The sequence below is a fragment of the Periplaneta americana genome, chromosome 9, assembly GCF_040183065.1.
Source record: "Periplaneta americana isolate PAMFEO1 chromosome 9, P.americana_PAMFEO1_priV1, whole genome shotgun sequence".
Taxonomy (NCBI): Eukaryota; Metazoa; Arthropoda; class Insecta; order Blattodea; family Blattidae; genus Periplaneta; species Periplaneta americana.
Genome location: NC_091125.1, coordinates 176,575,009 through 176,590,509, shown reverse-complemented (window position 1 = coordinate 176,590,509; position 15,501 = coordinate 176,575,009). Strand labels below are relative to the sequence as shown.

Here is a 15,501-nt window from a genome sequence, read left to right as displayed (position 1 = left end):
AAACTTTTTTCCAGAAAAAAAGCACTGATTATAATGTTCCTCTATAACATATGTAGTTCCTTTAACTTGTTTCTTTTGTCTCCTATTCAATAATCTGGAACAGTCTTTGAAATTTCCATTCCTGCTATTGTTGTTATTTAGCCAAGTTTGATCTCTGTGCAGCAAGGTGATATGACGCTGCTCCTTGTGCAGGTGTTCGATGAAGCTGTGCGCGCAGTCCTGCGGCCCGAACCTCAGAAGAGACGTCAGAGGAAGTGCAGCATGCTTTAGAACAGTTGTGTGGACCTCAGAGTGACAGTCAAGGGAGCGGTGCAGCCGGACTCTGCATGGAGTCCAGCATAGGTCTTAGTTTCAATAGGTCCTATTTTTCTGTGCCATACATTACACATTACTAATATTTTGAAAGATGTTCATGGGGTTGCGGAGATCTTGCCTATTGTTACCGGCTGGTGTTGAAGTAGCGACTCTGAGAGGCTGGCTGGTACGTGTCGGCTCTCTAGGACGTGCTCGGCGCTTCACACCTTGTATGGGATCTTCTGACAACTGAGCATGACAAAGTGTTGACACTGCATGAACTGGCCTGTGTGCACTCGGCGCTCTTTCTCTCGGCTTCTGAACTAGTGGGTGTGTGAGCCTGCTGACACATTCTCAACATTGTGGTGAAGGAGCCGGCTGTATTGTCTGAGCGGTACTTCTCGCTGACTACATGTGGATGTTTCCCTATTTTTTAATACACAAATTCGCCTCCGTTATGTTACATCTAAAGAACTCTGGGATTCCATAGGTGCACAATTTAACAAATGATAGGTCATTTCACTAAATGACTGGAAGCATACCGTGTGTGGATGGACCCTTTGTGGCCTTGCATCAGTGTGTGTGATGTCCAGAGGTTGGTGCTGTCTTGTTCTTCCAACTGTGGAAATGCAAAGTGTGACAGGTTTGCTTCTCATAGTCCCAGCCTTCCAGGCGATTTTCCTTTCGAAACATTCTCTCCTTAAATAGTGTAATCCACTAATTAATAGTCTTGATTTTGTTTAACAATTAATTTGATCAACCATATGATGCATCGTGTCGTGATACTGTTCCTCCAGCTGCAGGCTGTTTTTTTAACCAATGTCACGTGGGAGGACAGTTGATATGCATCATTTCTCCTTATTGCCATACTTTATTTTGAGTCTAATGTCTCATGTAATGTTAAAATCATGGAGTTCTTTCGTCTAGACCCTGTATTGCTTTGAATTATACTGTTCGCTTTAGTTGCAGACAGGGTGTGGAGCAGGCTGTTGAGTGAATGGGCAGAAAATATCGCATTCTTCATGGAAATGTACGTTTGTCACTACAACTATCTGGCATTATAGATACAGTAGTTGACCAACATGAAAGTATTTTCTTTAAATTCGAAGAGATTCATTAAAGTCATAAATAAATCATTCTTGTTTTGAGATTTGCGTTAAGTCGATGACTTGGGAGTATCAGCCTAAAGATATGGTTGGCAACAGCAACCTGATAGTGCACATACTTCACGGTGCAGTGGAGTGGATCAGCAACAACATTGTTCATATAGAAGTACAGCTTTAGTTTTGAAGAAGAAGAAGACTTCATATCATAATTCGTTTCTCTTCTCTCTATTTCTGCTTCAGTAGGTTAATTGATCGAAGTATTTAAACTAATTTGGATTTTCGTACATAGATTATTCTGTTTTACTCATTGATGTGAGTAGCTCCTAAACCTGATGTTTTCAAGATGTGATGAGCAGATAGAGCAGAAGCCAGGAGTGGGGCCGGGCACCAGGGTGTGTGCACGGGGGCAGGTGATCATCCTGCCAGATCGAGAATCTCATTAAAAAGTTTATTTGTCATGACAGAAGGGCTTGTAGACACAATTCGTCATGACTGCGCAGAACAGAAGTGAACTTTAGTTACGATAGTGATGATGTTTTATACTTATTTATATACGTAACATCATTTTGTGAGTGTGTATGTGCAGATTGCTTAGTCAGTGCTGCGTCCTGCTGGTGTGTGTGCGGTGTGCTGGATCTCCAGATGCCACTTCTGCAGTAAAGCAAAACAAACTTAAAGGGTTTGGTCACGTAATTTTACTTATTTGTAAGTGGGGCTGCTTGATGACCTACTGATATAAAAGCTGGGGTAAATAGAGGATGAGCCTGATTAAGTGGCTTGCAAAATTTACTAAGGAAAAGCATGCTGGGATGACTTGGTTGCCTGCTATGCCGCAAACGAGACTGAAGGGAATGTGTGGCATTGCTTCTATTGGCTGTAATACTGATCTCCTCGTTCCCATGCCTGTGCCGGGTAGTGTTGAGGCTTCTATAAAAGCATTTCGCATCGAAACATATCTTCATTTTGTTACTTCTTGCTAGTCCACCTTCGACAGAAATGATAGCACAAATACCGTGCATGGCAGCTGATGTACTGTATGTGATATGAAGCCGCATGGCTGTTGTGGAAGTGATGGAAACTCTTCCCTGCATAACATGGTAACATCCATTTGTGAAGAAATGTGTCATGTTCAGTGTTTTGAAAGTACTTATAGATCACGTGGTCAACTGAGCAGGCATGATTGGATGGTGGGAACTGTAAGCAGCATTGAGACCAAAAATCTCAAGATAAATCGATCTCAATTCTTCATGATCCAGTCACTTGAAAGTCTAAAACCGTCATAATATTTAACCAGTAATTTTATTTATATACGTTTTTTACGTAAAAGTTAGATGTCATCGTGATGCAGGAGACAATATTGAGTGTAAAATGTACTAAATGAGGTCTGTACTCCTGTGCAGTTAAGTAGCATGTGTAAAAGACATAATAATGTGCATGATGGAAACCACACATTGAGTCTGTTTGTACATCCAAACCCAGTCTGACTTTTTAAGAGTAATAAATATTCATAGTGTGGCTTGCTTAAGGTCAAAATGCCCGAGAGAAATTGCCTAGAAACAAAAAATGTCTGAAAGCAAAATATTGTCCAAAAATCCATTAGGTCAAAACAAATGGTACAAAAGAAAATGTCGAATTAATTTAACAGTTTAAGATCAAAATATTCAAGGAAGAATTAAACATAAACATACCAGTATTTGAAATGCAATTTATTTAGTAATAAATATAAAATATTAATAATTGAAGATTAGACTATTAACATTTTACAAACTGTTCATCTTCATTGTTGTCATTACTGAATTTTCAGACTATAAGAAGTTGCCCACAAGTAAGTTTTTATGTTATTTTATTCTCTATATATCTATTGTATTCCTCCACAGTGTTTGGTTGGTATGGTACTAGGTGGTCTGATATTTGTGTGCCCTGAACGAATTTGCATCACCACACTTTCATTATCATGCTGCTTTTGTAAGGTTTCTATGAAATGCCATATGAATACATCATGAGCTAATTTCAGAATATTGTCCAGTGTATCAGCATTTCTCAAAGTGTGTTCCAGGGCTGTACAAGCAAATCCTGCTGGTTCTGCTGGTGCTGAATAGTTTCTGACTTTTATTTTATACTTAGAAGATATCACTTACATAAAATGTATACGAAAATATGAATCAATTATAACATGAAACATCACCAATAATTATAATAATGTGGAAACTATTATTATTATTATTATTATTATTATTATTAAACATCTAAAGTAGATAAAATATTTATCTTTTGTCACCTTATATTCTGCATGTGTGTCCACCAAAGACAAATTGCAGAAGCAGAAATGAGGTCACAACTTCCTGCCATAAAAGTATATGCAAGCTTAAAGAAAGAACTAACATATTCATTCTTACTTACTTATGGCTTTTAAGGAACCCAGATTCATTGCCACCCTCACATAAGCCCGCCATCGGTCCCTATCCTGAGCAAGATTAATCCAGTCTCTACCATCATATCCCACCTCACTGAAATCCATTTTAATATTATTCTTCTATCTAAGTCTCGGCCTCCCCAAAGGTCTTATTTCGTCCAGCCTCCCAACTAACATATTCATTTTACTGAACAAAAGTATTGAGATATAACATAAATATAATAAATTTTATATTAAAAGATGATTTTTTTGTCAAATTAAACATATTTCTAGTGCAAATCTAGTCTGGTTTCTAGTTTTTCTGAACATGATGACACAGTTTTTATTGGTCATATAAATGCATATTTAGCATCAAGTCATATTTATGTTTGGTCATATTATAACTGTTTTGACAGTTCTCCAAGTAATATTCACATGTTTTGTATGTGTTTGGTTATTTATTTTGAATTTCCTTTTCTTAGAAATATTTTGTGATTAAATGAAGTTTGAAGATAACAGGATTCGCCAGCATTAAGTTGTTAATGTCAGGAATATGGCCAGTTTGCTGCTGTCCCCATCCCCTTCACTCCTCCCAAACTAATGGTACTTAAGACCCCAGTGTTGCTAGGTAGTAATTCATAAAAAAATCAGTGATCCTGTTAACATAGCTGTAAAATAATTAGGACAGATGTTGGACATTCCCCTCCCCCCCCCCTTTTATTTTCATAGAGAGAACAAACAGTCCACTGTGGTCAATACAAGGAGTTAATATTTATAACAATTTTTCAGATGGTCAGTAAAGTTTTATAAATAATTTTTGGACGGTATTTAATTTGTTTTGCGTCATATTTCCAAGTTTTTATGTCATATTTTGTTATTTTTAGGGCATACGTGCATGCATATTTGCAGAGTTATAGGTCATAGACATCCAAGCCCTAATAATAATAATAATAATAATAATATAATAGCAGCAAAACAAAGAAAATAGATTGCAAGGGCTCTGTAGTAGCACTATAGATTAAAAGGGTTCCATGGTAGATAAGGTCTGAGAAATGTCATTGCATACCGAACAGAAAGTATCTAGTGGATGAATGGCAATGCTGTAAGTTTTATACCTCGGGATGCTCATGGTCAAGATTTCTGTTTGATGCTTGTAAGAAGTGAAAGAGAGATCCTCTCACCACAAAGGAGCATCTTACTGCATTCATATTTGCAGTTTCAGAATCCAGCTATGGCAACAGATATGAGCACTTCGTAGATACTGAAAAATATGTGTCCTCTGTTTTTCTCGCAGTTACAGGAGAACCTCTTCTATTTAATGTTTTTCTGGAGATGCAGAATAATTAATCTTAAATGAGAGTGGACACTAAATAGGGGTTGTGTAAGGAATTTACCTGCAAAGAAGTACAATAAGTAAATTATGGATAATATTGTACAAAAAACTGGGGAAGTTGGGTGCCAATCAAGTTGTCGTCTTTCCATCTCGGATATCATCACATTTGGGTTTTTTTTCCCCATTTCTCAAATTAAATTAAATTAACTTTTGCCGTGAGAGAAAGTATTTTTCTTTCCAGGGCCATTGTAATATGTAATGGTGAAAACAATCACTCTCGCTTCAAGTTGTGATTGTGCGTGGATGGACCACACCATTAGCACGTGGTACCAAGGCAGCAGAGTTGTCGGGTTGTTAAATCTTCAACAAATTTTTGTTTGATGTGTTGAATCGAAATGCATTTTGCATAGAAGAGATTTAAAAAAAACATTATTTAAGAGCACTTTCTAATGCAAAATATGGGTTTGACAGCAAAGAGAATAATGTTGAATCGAATATAAAAATACATTAATGATATGTAATAATTTTATTGGGACCATGAAAATTTAATGTTAAATGTGGAGACTGCCTAAAATCAGTGTTTTACTGTAAAAATAAGTAAGCTTACTTTGGCATCTGCATGAACATGGTTGGTGCCGTCAGTAATGGGATATCACTTCTGCAAAGATGTTCTATATTTCTTGATGGGAGAACATAAGTATTCTATCTGTGACCCCTATGTCCAAGTATACAGTACTCACCTCTAATAGATTTTTTTGGAGGTTATTTTACGATGCTTTATCAACAGCTTAGGTTATTTAGTGTCTGAATGAGATGGTGATAATGCCGGTGAAATGAGTCTGGGGTCCAGCACCAAAAGTTATCCAGCATTTGCTCATATTGGGTTGAGGGAAAACCCCGGAAAAACCTCAACTAGGTAACTTGCCCCGACCAGGAATCGAACCCGGACCACCTGGTTCGTGGCCATACGTGCTGACCGTTACTCCACAGGTGTGGACCCTCTAATAGTTCCAGTATATTTGTGTGCACAGTTGAACCAGACTGGCCAACATCTAATCCATTCAAGAGGTTTTGTACAGTAGCCGTTGCACTTCTTACAAAATATTAAATAACTTGACTACCACCACATGTATTTAGGGTTCCCACCTGTGCCTATTTTACGGGATGTCCTGTAAAGTATCAACAATTTTTTCTTTAATTTCCGTTATCTCAGCATTCAAACCAGAAGACTGACCTAGTTCAACTTACAGCAGGTATCTGAGCTTAGTCTTCATATCGACGCATAGGCTGATAGTGCGTCACCGATAGGACAGTGTTTATTTCCGTCTTTTCAGCCCAGAAGTCAGAGTACTCGGAGTGCAAGTAAGAAAGACGTCTTTGCCTGTGCTGAATTAGGCAGCTCAAAACACACCTGGAAAAAATTAGATTCTCTAGTCTTTATTGATGGACTGTGGAATTAAATCATACCTGAAATAATGATGAATATTTTTACTTGCAAGTAAATTAATTCACTACTACTACTGCTATTATTAATAATAATAATAAAAATGTACAATATTAATGGAAAACAGCAGCTAATTACTATTTTTAAGTTTTTTCAGACCTGTCCCTTATTTTTAGTCTGTATCCTTTATATTATTCATCAAAAGATGGAAACTCTACATGTATTTTCTTCAATCTTGCAGACTTATTCTACATGATTTTAGCTTCAGTCTGATATAATATAATACATCTTGTAACCATGGATATGTTTGAAAGTTTGAATTTTTCAAGAAAAAAAAAATTGTCTTACAAAAAACATGATTTAACCTAAACTGAGAATATGATAGCCATTTCAAATTTTTTTCCTGAGATGTTTATGTAAAGATTGTCCTCAGTGAGCATCAGAGCTGAATTTATACTAAATTTATAGATTTTTAAATTTATATTTTAAAAATTTTGTTTCTTTTTTAGTGTATTTTTATTATAAAAATGTTCATTTTTCATTAAAATTTAACCATTGTAGTCCAACCTCTAGAGATTATTACAAAGGACAAGTGTACAAAATTTGAATGAACTCAGACAAACGGTTCTTGAGATATCAGGTTTGTTGTATCGAAAAATGTTGTTTTCTAATGCCAGGCGTTTGACAATAAAGTCATTTGACCTCTTGCACTCCAATATTTTTCAAAGATATTATCATGGTCAGCCACTGAAGCACAGATTTTGAGGTGTTCCGAATCCATTTCTTGGTTTGAGTTGCACAATGGGCAAAATGTAATTATTGGGAAAATGAGTCTAAAGTTGTACTTACATCCTACACTAGAAAGCACCTGTTACAACATGCTGAGTGTGTTCTTCCATTCTTCATCTTCTGGCCTCCAATGTCGATTCGCATGCACTTTTCTCTGCTGATTTAACTCATAAGGTATCATGAGAACTTACAGAGTTTTTTGTGAAATATCCTATTTTGAGGCCTAATTAATTAATATTGATGCTAATAATTGGAATTTATATCTGAAAATTTGGAAACATATACAGAAAAGTGTACTCTTATCGATTGAGACAATAAAAAAATTTACGATTCTTACTGTGTCAGTCCCCTTAAGGTTTCTGTGATAGTTGCATCCACAGTGTTTGCCTCACGCGTGTGGGAGTTAGCTTCATCCAGAATAATTCTTATATCATTAAACTTTTGTTACACAGCAAGTATTACATTTCTCTCTCTGTACATCACCAGTATTTGTTTTTTTGTACTGCGATATAAAATGCATGAGCTGCTATTTCATTTATTGGGGAAAATTCTGTCCAGAGAGTCGATTTTGACTGATTTTCAGAAATTTCCAGTGTCTTCCAAGCTAAACTGTTGTGAGCCCCTTGGTGTCTTGGACAGAGATAGAGGACCCATCTGCCCTGTTATTGTCTGCACACATGCAGCCGATACTGAAGTAGAGGTTTACTTTTTTGTGATTGCATAATTTTGGCTATGATGAGAAATATTTACTGTAGAAATGGATAACAATAAATCGATATTGCTTACGTCAATAGTGTATTAAAATTATACATCTTGATTACACGACTTTGAACACTGTATCACTTCGGAATATGTATGATGAGACTTTGTGTTAAATGTTAACATACTTTGTTTACATGTTTCGACCTTTTATGGGTCATCTTCAGAACTGGTCGTTGCTGGTCTTGGTGCCTCTTGTTTTGTTTCCTGTGAGGGTGTGTTCGTGTGGTGTAAAGTGGAGTCAAACAGTGTGTGTGTTCTGAAATTGAGTTGTGTGTTGAGAATTTCATTGCGGTGTGTTTTTGTGTGTCTGTGTATTTCATATTGTTTTAGTGTTCACAATAACAAAAGTAAACAACAAACATACATTCAAAGTATACAGAAAACCCACAACAACACACATACACAACACATCCAACCACCCCACACAACACAAACAAGCTGCATTCCGAACAATGGTACACAGACTACTCAACATACCAATGAGCCAACAGGATTACAACGAAGAGCTAAACACAATCAAATACATAGCACAAGAAAACGGATACAATCCTAACATAATAGACAACATAATACGTAAGACAAAACATAATCACAAAAAACATAATACAACACAAACACAAGAACACAAAAAATACATCACACTAACATACGAAAACAAAAACACACACAAGATTGCAACCTCATTCAAGAAATTAAATTACAACATCGCATACAGAACAAATAACACTCTACAAAAACATCTCAACACACAAACAAACAAATACAACCACAACTCAAATGTAACACTTGCAACAACTTCTACTTAGGACAGACAGGCAGATCATTTCAAACACGTTACAAAGAACACATCACAGCCATAACAAAATTACAAAACACCTCCATATATGCAGAACACATCACAAATGCTAACCACACCTACAGAGACATCAACACAGACATGGAAATACTACACATCCAACCAAAAAGCCAGAAACTAAACACATTAGAACAATATGAAATATACAGACACACAAAAACACACCGCAGTGAAATTCTCAACACACAACTCAATTTCAGAACACACACACACTCTTTGACTCCACTTTACACCACACGAATACATCCTCAGGAAACAAAACAAGAGGCACCAAGACCAGCAACGACCAGTTCTGACGATGACCCATAAAAGGTTGAAACATGTAAACAAGGTACATTAGAATTTAACACAAGAAAGTCTCATCATACATATTCCGAAGTATTAAAATTGTTTGTATCAATTACTTTTAGATCTAGGACATTTTCCTTTGGGCATACAGTTTTTTGGGCATTTTCGCTTTTGGACATTATGACTTCCAACTAAAGAACCCTGTTCCTGTGTGAGGTACGCTACAGGCTGGCATCAAGGGCAGTGAATTCCACCTTACGGAAATGGAATTCTTCACAATGTAGACTAAGAAATATCACATCTGTAGGTGTTGACAACAACCGAAGAATCCTACAGCATACAAGTGTCACATTTATCACATTTAAAAAAATAATGCTGTGATTTGCATTAAGCATGTGTAACATGCTGGTGTTTGAGTCCTTTTACCATTTATTAGAAATTAGTTTTGTTTGAAAATTCGTAATTTCAATAACCTTCTTAGTGGAAAAGAGATCTTGAGATTTGGTTCTTTGAAGGCCTGTTAACTGGGCACCCTCTGCTACACAACTCGTGTCATTACTGATAGATAGTGGAATGGGTGGATTGGGTCAGAGACAACAAGCATCGTCAGTTTTCTGCATACAGATGGCTTTGTATGTTTGATCTATTTGTACAATCCCAGTATTGTTGCAAGCTCACTTGTACTCACAGAGACGAGCAGAGTAACGTCATGAAGCATGACATCATTGATGTTCGTTGTTAGAGCCCAAATATTCATTACAAATATATAAAATAGTTGATATGTAAAGTAATTAGTAGCGTGATAAAGTACTTACGAGCCTGTGTATAAGAATGAACCAAGGCCCACTTACAGAAAATCAAGAAGCGTTCCTGTCTGTCTCCTTTGAAGTGTATGTATAATACATTAAGTATTGCAGAATTGAATGTTACATTTACATGTATGCATTTTTAATGTTTTTCTGCAGGTTTTACAGCTTTGAAATTATTTATAGTAGTGATGCCAGTAAAACTTCATGTTTCTTCACCTTCAGACATCAGACATTAATAACAATGAAATATCCCTTTTCTATTGCTGTTGCAAAACTAGCAGGTCTGACATTTTTGTAACTTGTAAAATATACAGTTTGTTGGATTGTTTTATACATCAGCTTTAATTTCTGCTCAAAATTAAAGAAAATTTGTATCTAATGCTCAGGATTTAACGATGAAGTTATCTTCCCTATTTAAAGAAAATGTTACACGGTAACCGTGCCAGAAATGTTCGTGTCCATATCAAAGTCATTTCAACATTCTTTTAATCTATAATCCTGTGTAAAAATATTTTAGAAATGTAAACTTTTCACATTTAAGAACTAAGAAATAACCATTGTTGTCCTCTAACACAGTTTAAATAATCAGTGAGGAGGATTGAAATACACATCTGCTGTCATGGGGGAACAAATACTGTACTGCAGATGTTGATACTGAAACATGGAAACATTTTATATGAGACAGTTGACACTATTTCAAAAAAGAGCACTTCTCAGTCAAATGCCATATTCTGGATGGTTTTTAGATTGTTTCTCCAGTTGCTTGGTAATACAGTACAAGTACAGTTGGCTGGTAATGCTCGACGTATTGGAGTTCTTCCATTTGCCTTCTTGCTTCCCAGTAGCTGTTGAATTTTTACAGTTCTTGAGGCATAAACAATCACGTTCCATATATGTGTAATCGGAAAAGTGTGACAGGTGTAATAAAATATTCCATTGTTTATTTACACGCTCATGCATTAACTTTTCATGTATTTCTTGTTGGATGATTTTCTTAATTATTGTTTTGAGGACAAACGATAAACATGATTTGTAATTTGTTGGATCAATGTGCCCTTTAATACAAGTACATTTGAATAGGCATCATGACAGTGGAGTTACCTTATTTTGTTGCTGAAAATGTTCTAAATTATAGAAAACGTGGTTGTCAAATCTGACATAGAATGCTCTTTGCATGGTTGATGTGATGTTTAGAAAGGAAAATGTCACTAAGAGTATGCACTTTTTGTATAGAAAATATGCATAAGATATTACTGACAAAGGCAAAATTATCAAGCAACACCATTTGTGCATATATTCCTGCAAGTTACATGTAATGTGCATTTTGCATCTAAATATGTATAGATACCTTGCTTACCAGGATGCTGGATTATTTTATGGAGAGATTTTACCAAGTACTACTTCATTTAAATCCTGTTGTTATTATTATTATTATTATTGTTATTATTATTATTATTATTATTATCATCGTTGGCATCATCGACATATCAACTAATAGACATGGATTATTAGAGAACTACCTGCATACATTTTGTAATTAGGAGAATATTCTTGAATTTCCCAATTGCATTCGCCTGTGTGTCCAGTGCATGACGTTACATTATTGTGGAGTAGAATGCCTTTCTGGACAAGAATCATACTCTGGACAAAGGTGCAGATATTCATTGGATACCATCACAAATGTACTGCGCACTGCACCATAGCCTTGTAGTCACGTAGCACACCAGTAGGAAGCAGCACGTGTATATATGTACTTTCTTTTAATGTAATTGTAGTGGGCTCTTTGTACTCATTCATTTAACAGAATGCTTTTGATGTTTTCTTTTTCAGTTTTGTATGATAGTTGAATCTAGAACTTAGTTGACTAACTTCTAGGATGTTATTATTATGTGAATGTTAGTATGCATTGCACAAGAACACATTCGGTGCAGATTCAATAAGGCACAATTCGTGGATATTGCCATTATAAAATTGTGTTTTTCCCCATCTGTGTGTCTTTGATTTCTTCCCACTATACCCAGAGTGTTGCTGTAGCACCAGTTGTTAGTCAAGACATTGAAGATTACTTGCCATTCTTGCTACAGCTGCTCTCTTCAGTTTTGCCTTGTTAACGACATCGGTTGTGATAGTGGGCTCAGTATCTCATTTTCAAATATTGAACTGCAATCAGAAGACTGTGTGTCTCGTTGTAAGGCATGTACAGATGTGAATTGTGCTTACTATCGAGACGGAATGAAGTGATGTAAACCATTCTCTGACAAGTGCATACACAGGATACCGTGAGTTCTGTATTGGACAAACATCTGTGAGGCACGTATTTGTTCTATATCGCAGAATAAAACGAACTTCTTACATGTCCTTCTCCATTTGCAAATTTATGTTCATTCCATTCTATCTCACTAAACAGTTTTTCACTTGGTGTGTTCTGGACTTCAGCTTTGTCAGAGGAGGCTGCTCATCACGAGGAGGGCAGTTGTGTTTCAGCATTTTAAATACTCGTCTCCTACAGTTGGAAAGAGTTATTCTCAGCATTGTAGATATTTAGAGCTGACTGCACCCTCCCACTTGATTTGAGGGTGCGATCCAGGGTGCTCAAATTCTGCACTTTTTTGGTTTTGTGCAAGTTTAATGGTGCACTTTTAGGTCGAAAAAAAATTATTATCATTATTCCTTGAGATATCTAAAACAAATTAATGGTAGTAAATTTTATGTTTATCAAGTTTGTTAATAGTCTGCGTCAAGTGTATGCTGACTTAATATTTGAAAACTTGTGAGGCCTGATCCCAGAGATTGACTATCTTAACATTTTCATGATTTTCTCTTCTGTGAAAATGCATATCACTACTAGCTTAGACATGGCCACAATTTTGGTATTTTAAAATTGTTTACTTTTTGTGGCACGTTCTTATTTATAGTGCAGAACTCTTTCATTGCAAGCATTACTAAAAAGAAAATATGAATAAGCTATGAGGAGATGCTTATTTTATATCTGCAGTGTGACTACTTGTTTTTTTCTCTTACACCAGGGTGCACAATATGTGTTTGAGTAAGGGAAGGGCCAGGTCGAGATAAATAACATTTCAACTTACAGCTGCACAAGGCTGCAAAAAGTGCATCTTGCCATACATAACCATCACATTCAGACATATGGCACTATTTGGGCACCCCTGGCCTGTGCTCCAAGTTCTCAATTGATGCCTGATACAGTGTGTGTGTGTGTGTGTGTGTGTGTGTGTGTATGTGTGAACGAGTGTGTGAACGCTTTCAGAGCTATTTGACCAAAGTCTGGCCGCATTACGTTTCATTGAATTCTAGTCATAATACGCATTGATTACATTGTGGCGGCTGGAAGCAGCAGATCTGCAGGAATTGTGTTTCTCTCTCTCTTCAGTTTCTCATGTTAGATTTGAGGAACCTCAGGAAAATTGTGTATATAATCTGTTGAATTTACGATGCCAAACCCTATGATGAATTTATAAGATACGAAAATGAACCTCTTTTTGTAGAATAGTAAATTCTTTGGCTTGCTTCGCCTTCAGTCCAGTTACATGGTATTTGAACATTGTGAGTATAATGTTGTGAAATAGCCTCCCTGCAAGGCTGTTTTGTTACTGACAATATAATTGCTGTGTTACAATGTATCTTCTAAATAAAAGAATAGTTGAAAAAAAAGGTGTGTCATTGCTCTGATTATATTCTCTACAAGTAAAATCTCTTCATGAAGAATAGTTTGTACACTTCTGTCTTCAGTATGCAGCAGTAGCAGTGGCGTATACTGGTTAAAGGGTTTGGGCTACCGCTGACCCTATTATTACACAAAATATATCTAACAATTACTTTAATTTTAATTACTATGGTAAAACTAATAATACAAAATTATTACATTATGTTATATTATAAACTTTTTCTTTTGTAATTTCCTTGGGCTACCGCCGGTAGCCCGCAAAATACGCCCCTGAGCAGTAGGTGAGATAGTAAACCATTGTTTAGCTATTAATTTCACAGTCCCTATGTTGGTAACCAGACAGAGGTCAATTCCACTACTTGGATTAAGTTCTCAAGCTGCTGACAGTTGATTATTAAAGATTTGCCAGAATGCGTCTTTAGCACTGTCAGAGGTTTGGAAGTAAACTAAATGTACTTCATGCTGCTACACTATAAGATGACAACAGTGCAGAAGTCCTCGCACCCTATTTTCAATAGTTTATATTTCTTTTAAATAAAATATGTTAACAGTTATTCTAAAGTCACTACTCATTTATGCATAAACAGGTCTTATACAATATCGCAGTACTGATTTCACGGTAGGGCACAAATTCAGTACATTTCATTGTGACTACCTCACCTTCTAGACAGCTGTCAACGCTCCATCACAGATCGATCATAGTGTTGCAGCTCTAATCCCCAACCACATTTACTTAGGATGTGTTCCGTTACCACTCCTTGTTGTTTCTCTGCCCACATCCTACAGTTATGTGTATTCACATGACCATAGTGTGAAATTTGCTTCATGACTGAACAAGATGTTCTGCATCCACACAGTGTTCACGTCCTGCATTATGGTCGACTCCCTGGACGTTTTTCGTCTACTACAACACTGCCAGTGTTGACCAGGTATTTGATAGCTAGCCTGGTTTCCTGAATTTACAAGTGAAATCTGCCCACGCCTGTTCATATATCATTTTACGTAGAAGAACAGAAACTATGGCTATTCGTTCTTCTCTTGTCAGCATTCTGTCACATTACCTAGAAACAAAATTATTTAGTAACTATATTACTAAAATGTATAGTGACCTTAGAATCATTATATAAAGCATAGACAAATAGATATAAAGTATGTTGTAACATGTCAATACTTCACTGTACTTTGTAGAATTTTAAATTTATTTAAAGTGGTTTGAGACGCAAGATCTACTCTACCCATGCCAGCCAGGGAAAAAGACGTTTAGGGAGGCCGAGACGTAGATGGGAAGATAATATTAAAATGGATTTGAGGGAGGTGGGATATGATGATAGAGAATGGATTAATCTTGCTCAGGATAAGGACCAATGGCGGGCTTATGTGAGGGCGGCAATGAACCTCCGGGTTCCTTAAAAGCCAGTACAAGTATGTAAGTAAGTATGTGAGATCTAGACAATACTATAGGTGCATCTACACGGTTCAACTTTAAGCATTCAAGCAATACATGCAAGATTGATATTTAATATTCAATAATTAATAATATGTATGCGTAGTGAAGACGGCGCACCATGTAGACACATCTTCAATACATGGAGAACGCACGTTTTAAACTTGATTCTTTCATTATTCTTCCCAGATTATGATTTACGAGTACGCTCCACGCGCAGAGCCATCCTCTGGTGCGCGCATGGAAAATTGAACCGTAGATGCAGCTTATACGCATGTGCTATTTCTTCCCCCTTTGCC

The 15,501-nt window shown here is 36.4% G+C and overlaps 1 protein-coding gene and 1 long non-coding RNA gene across 4 annotated transcripts in view; one reads left to right on the top strand and one right to left on the bottom strand.

Annotated features, from left to right (window-relative positions):
- LOC138706781 (ras-related C3 botulinum toxin substrate 1-like) overlaps nucleotides 1-13,745 on the top strand; it is a 27,666-nt gene extending 13,921 nt beyond the window's left edge. For all 3 annotated transcript variants that reach the window (XM_069836469.1, XM_069836471.1, XM_069836470.1), the window contains exon 6: nucleotides 193-13,745. In XM_069836469.1, coding sequence (XP_069692570.1) covers nucleotides 193-270 — 78 coding nt within the window. In that variant the 3' untranslated portion in view covers nucleotides 271-13,745. The remainder of the gene's footprint in view (nucleotides 1-192) is intronic.
- On the bottom strand, nucleotides 12,728-15,501 carry LOC138706784 (uncharacterized). Its single transcript, XR_011334072.1, has 2 exons — nucleotides 15,323-15,501; nucleotides 12,728-14,819 (listed from the first exon to the last, which is right to left on the bottom strand). It is a non-coding gene; the product is annotated as an uncharacterized lncRNA (long non-coding RNA).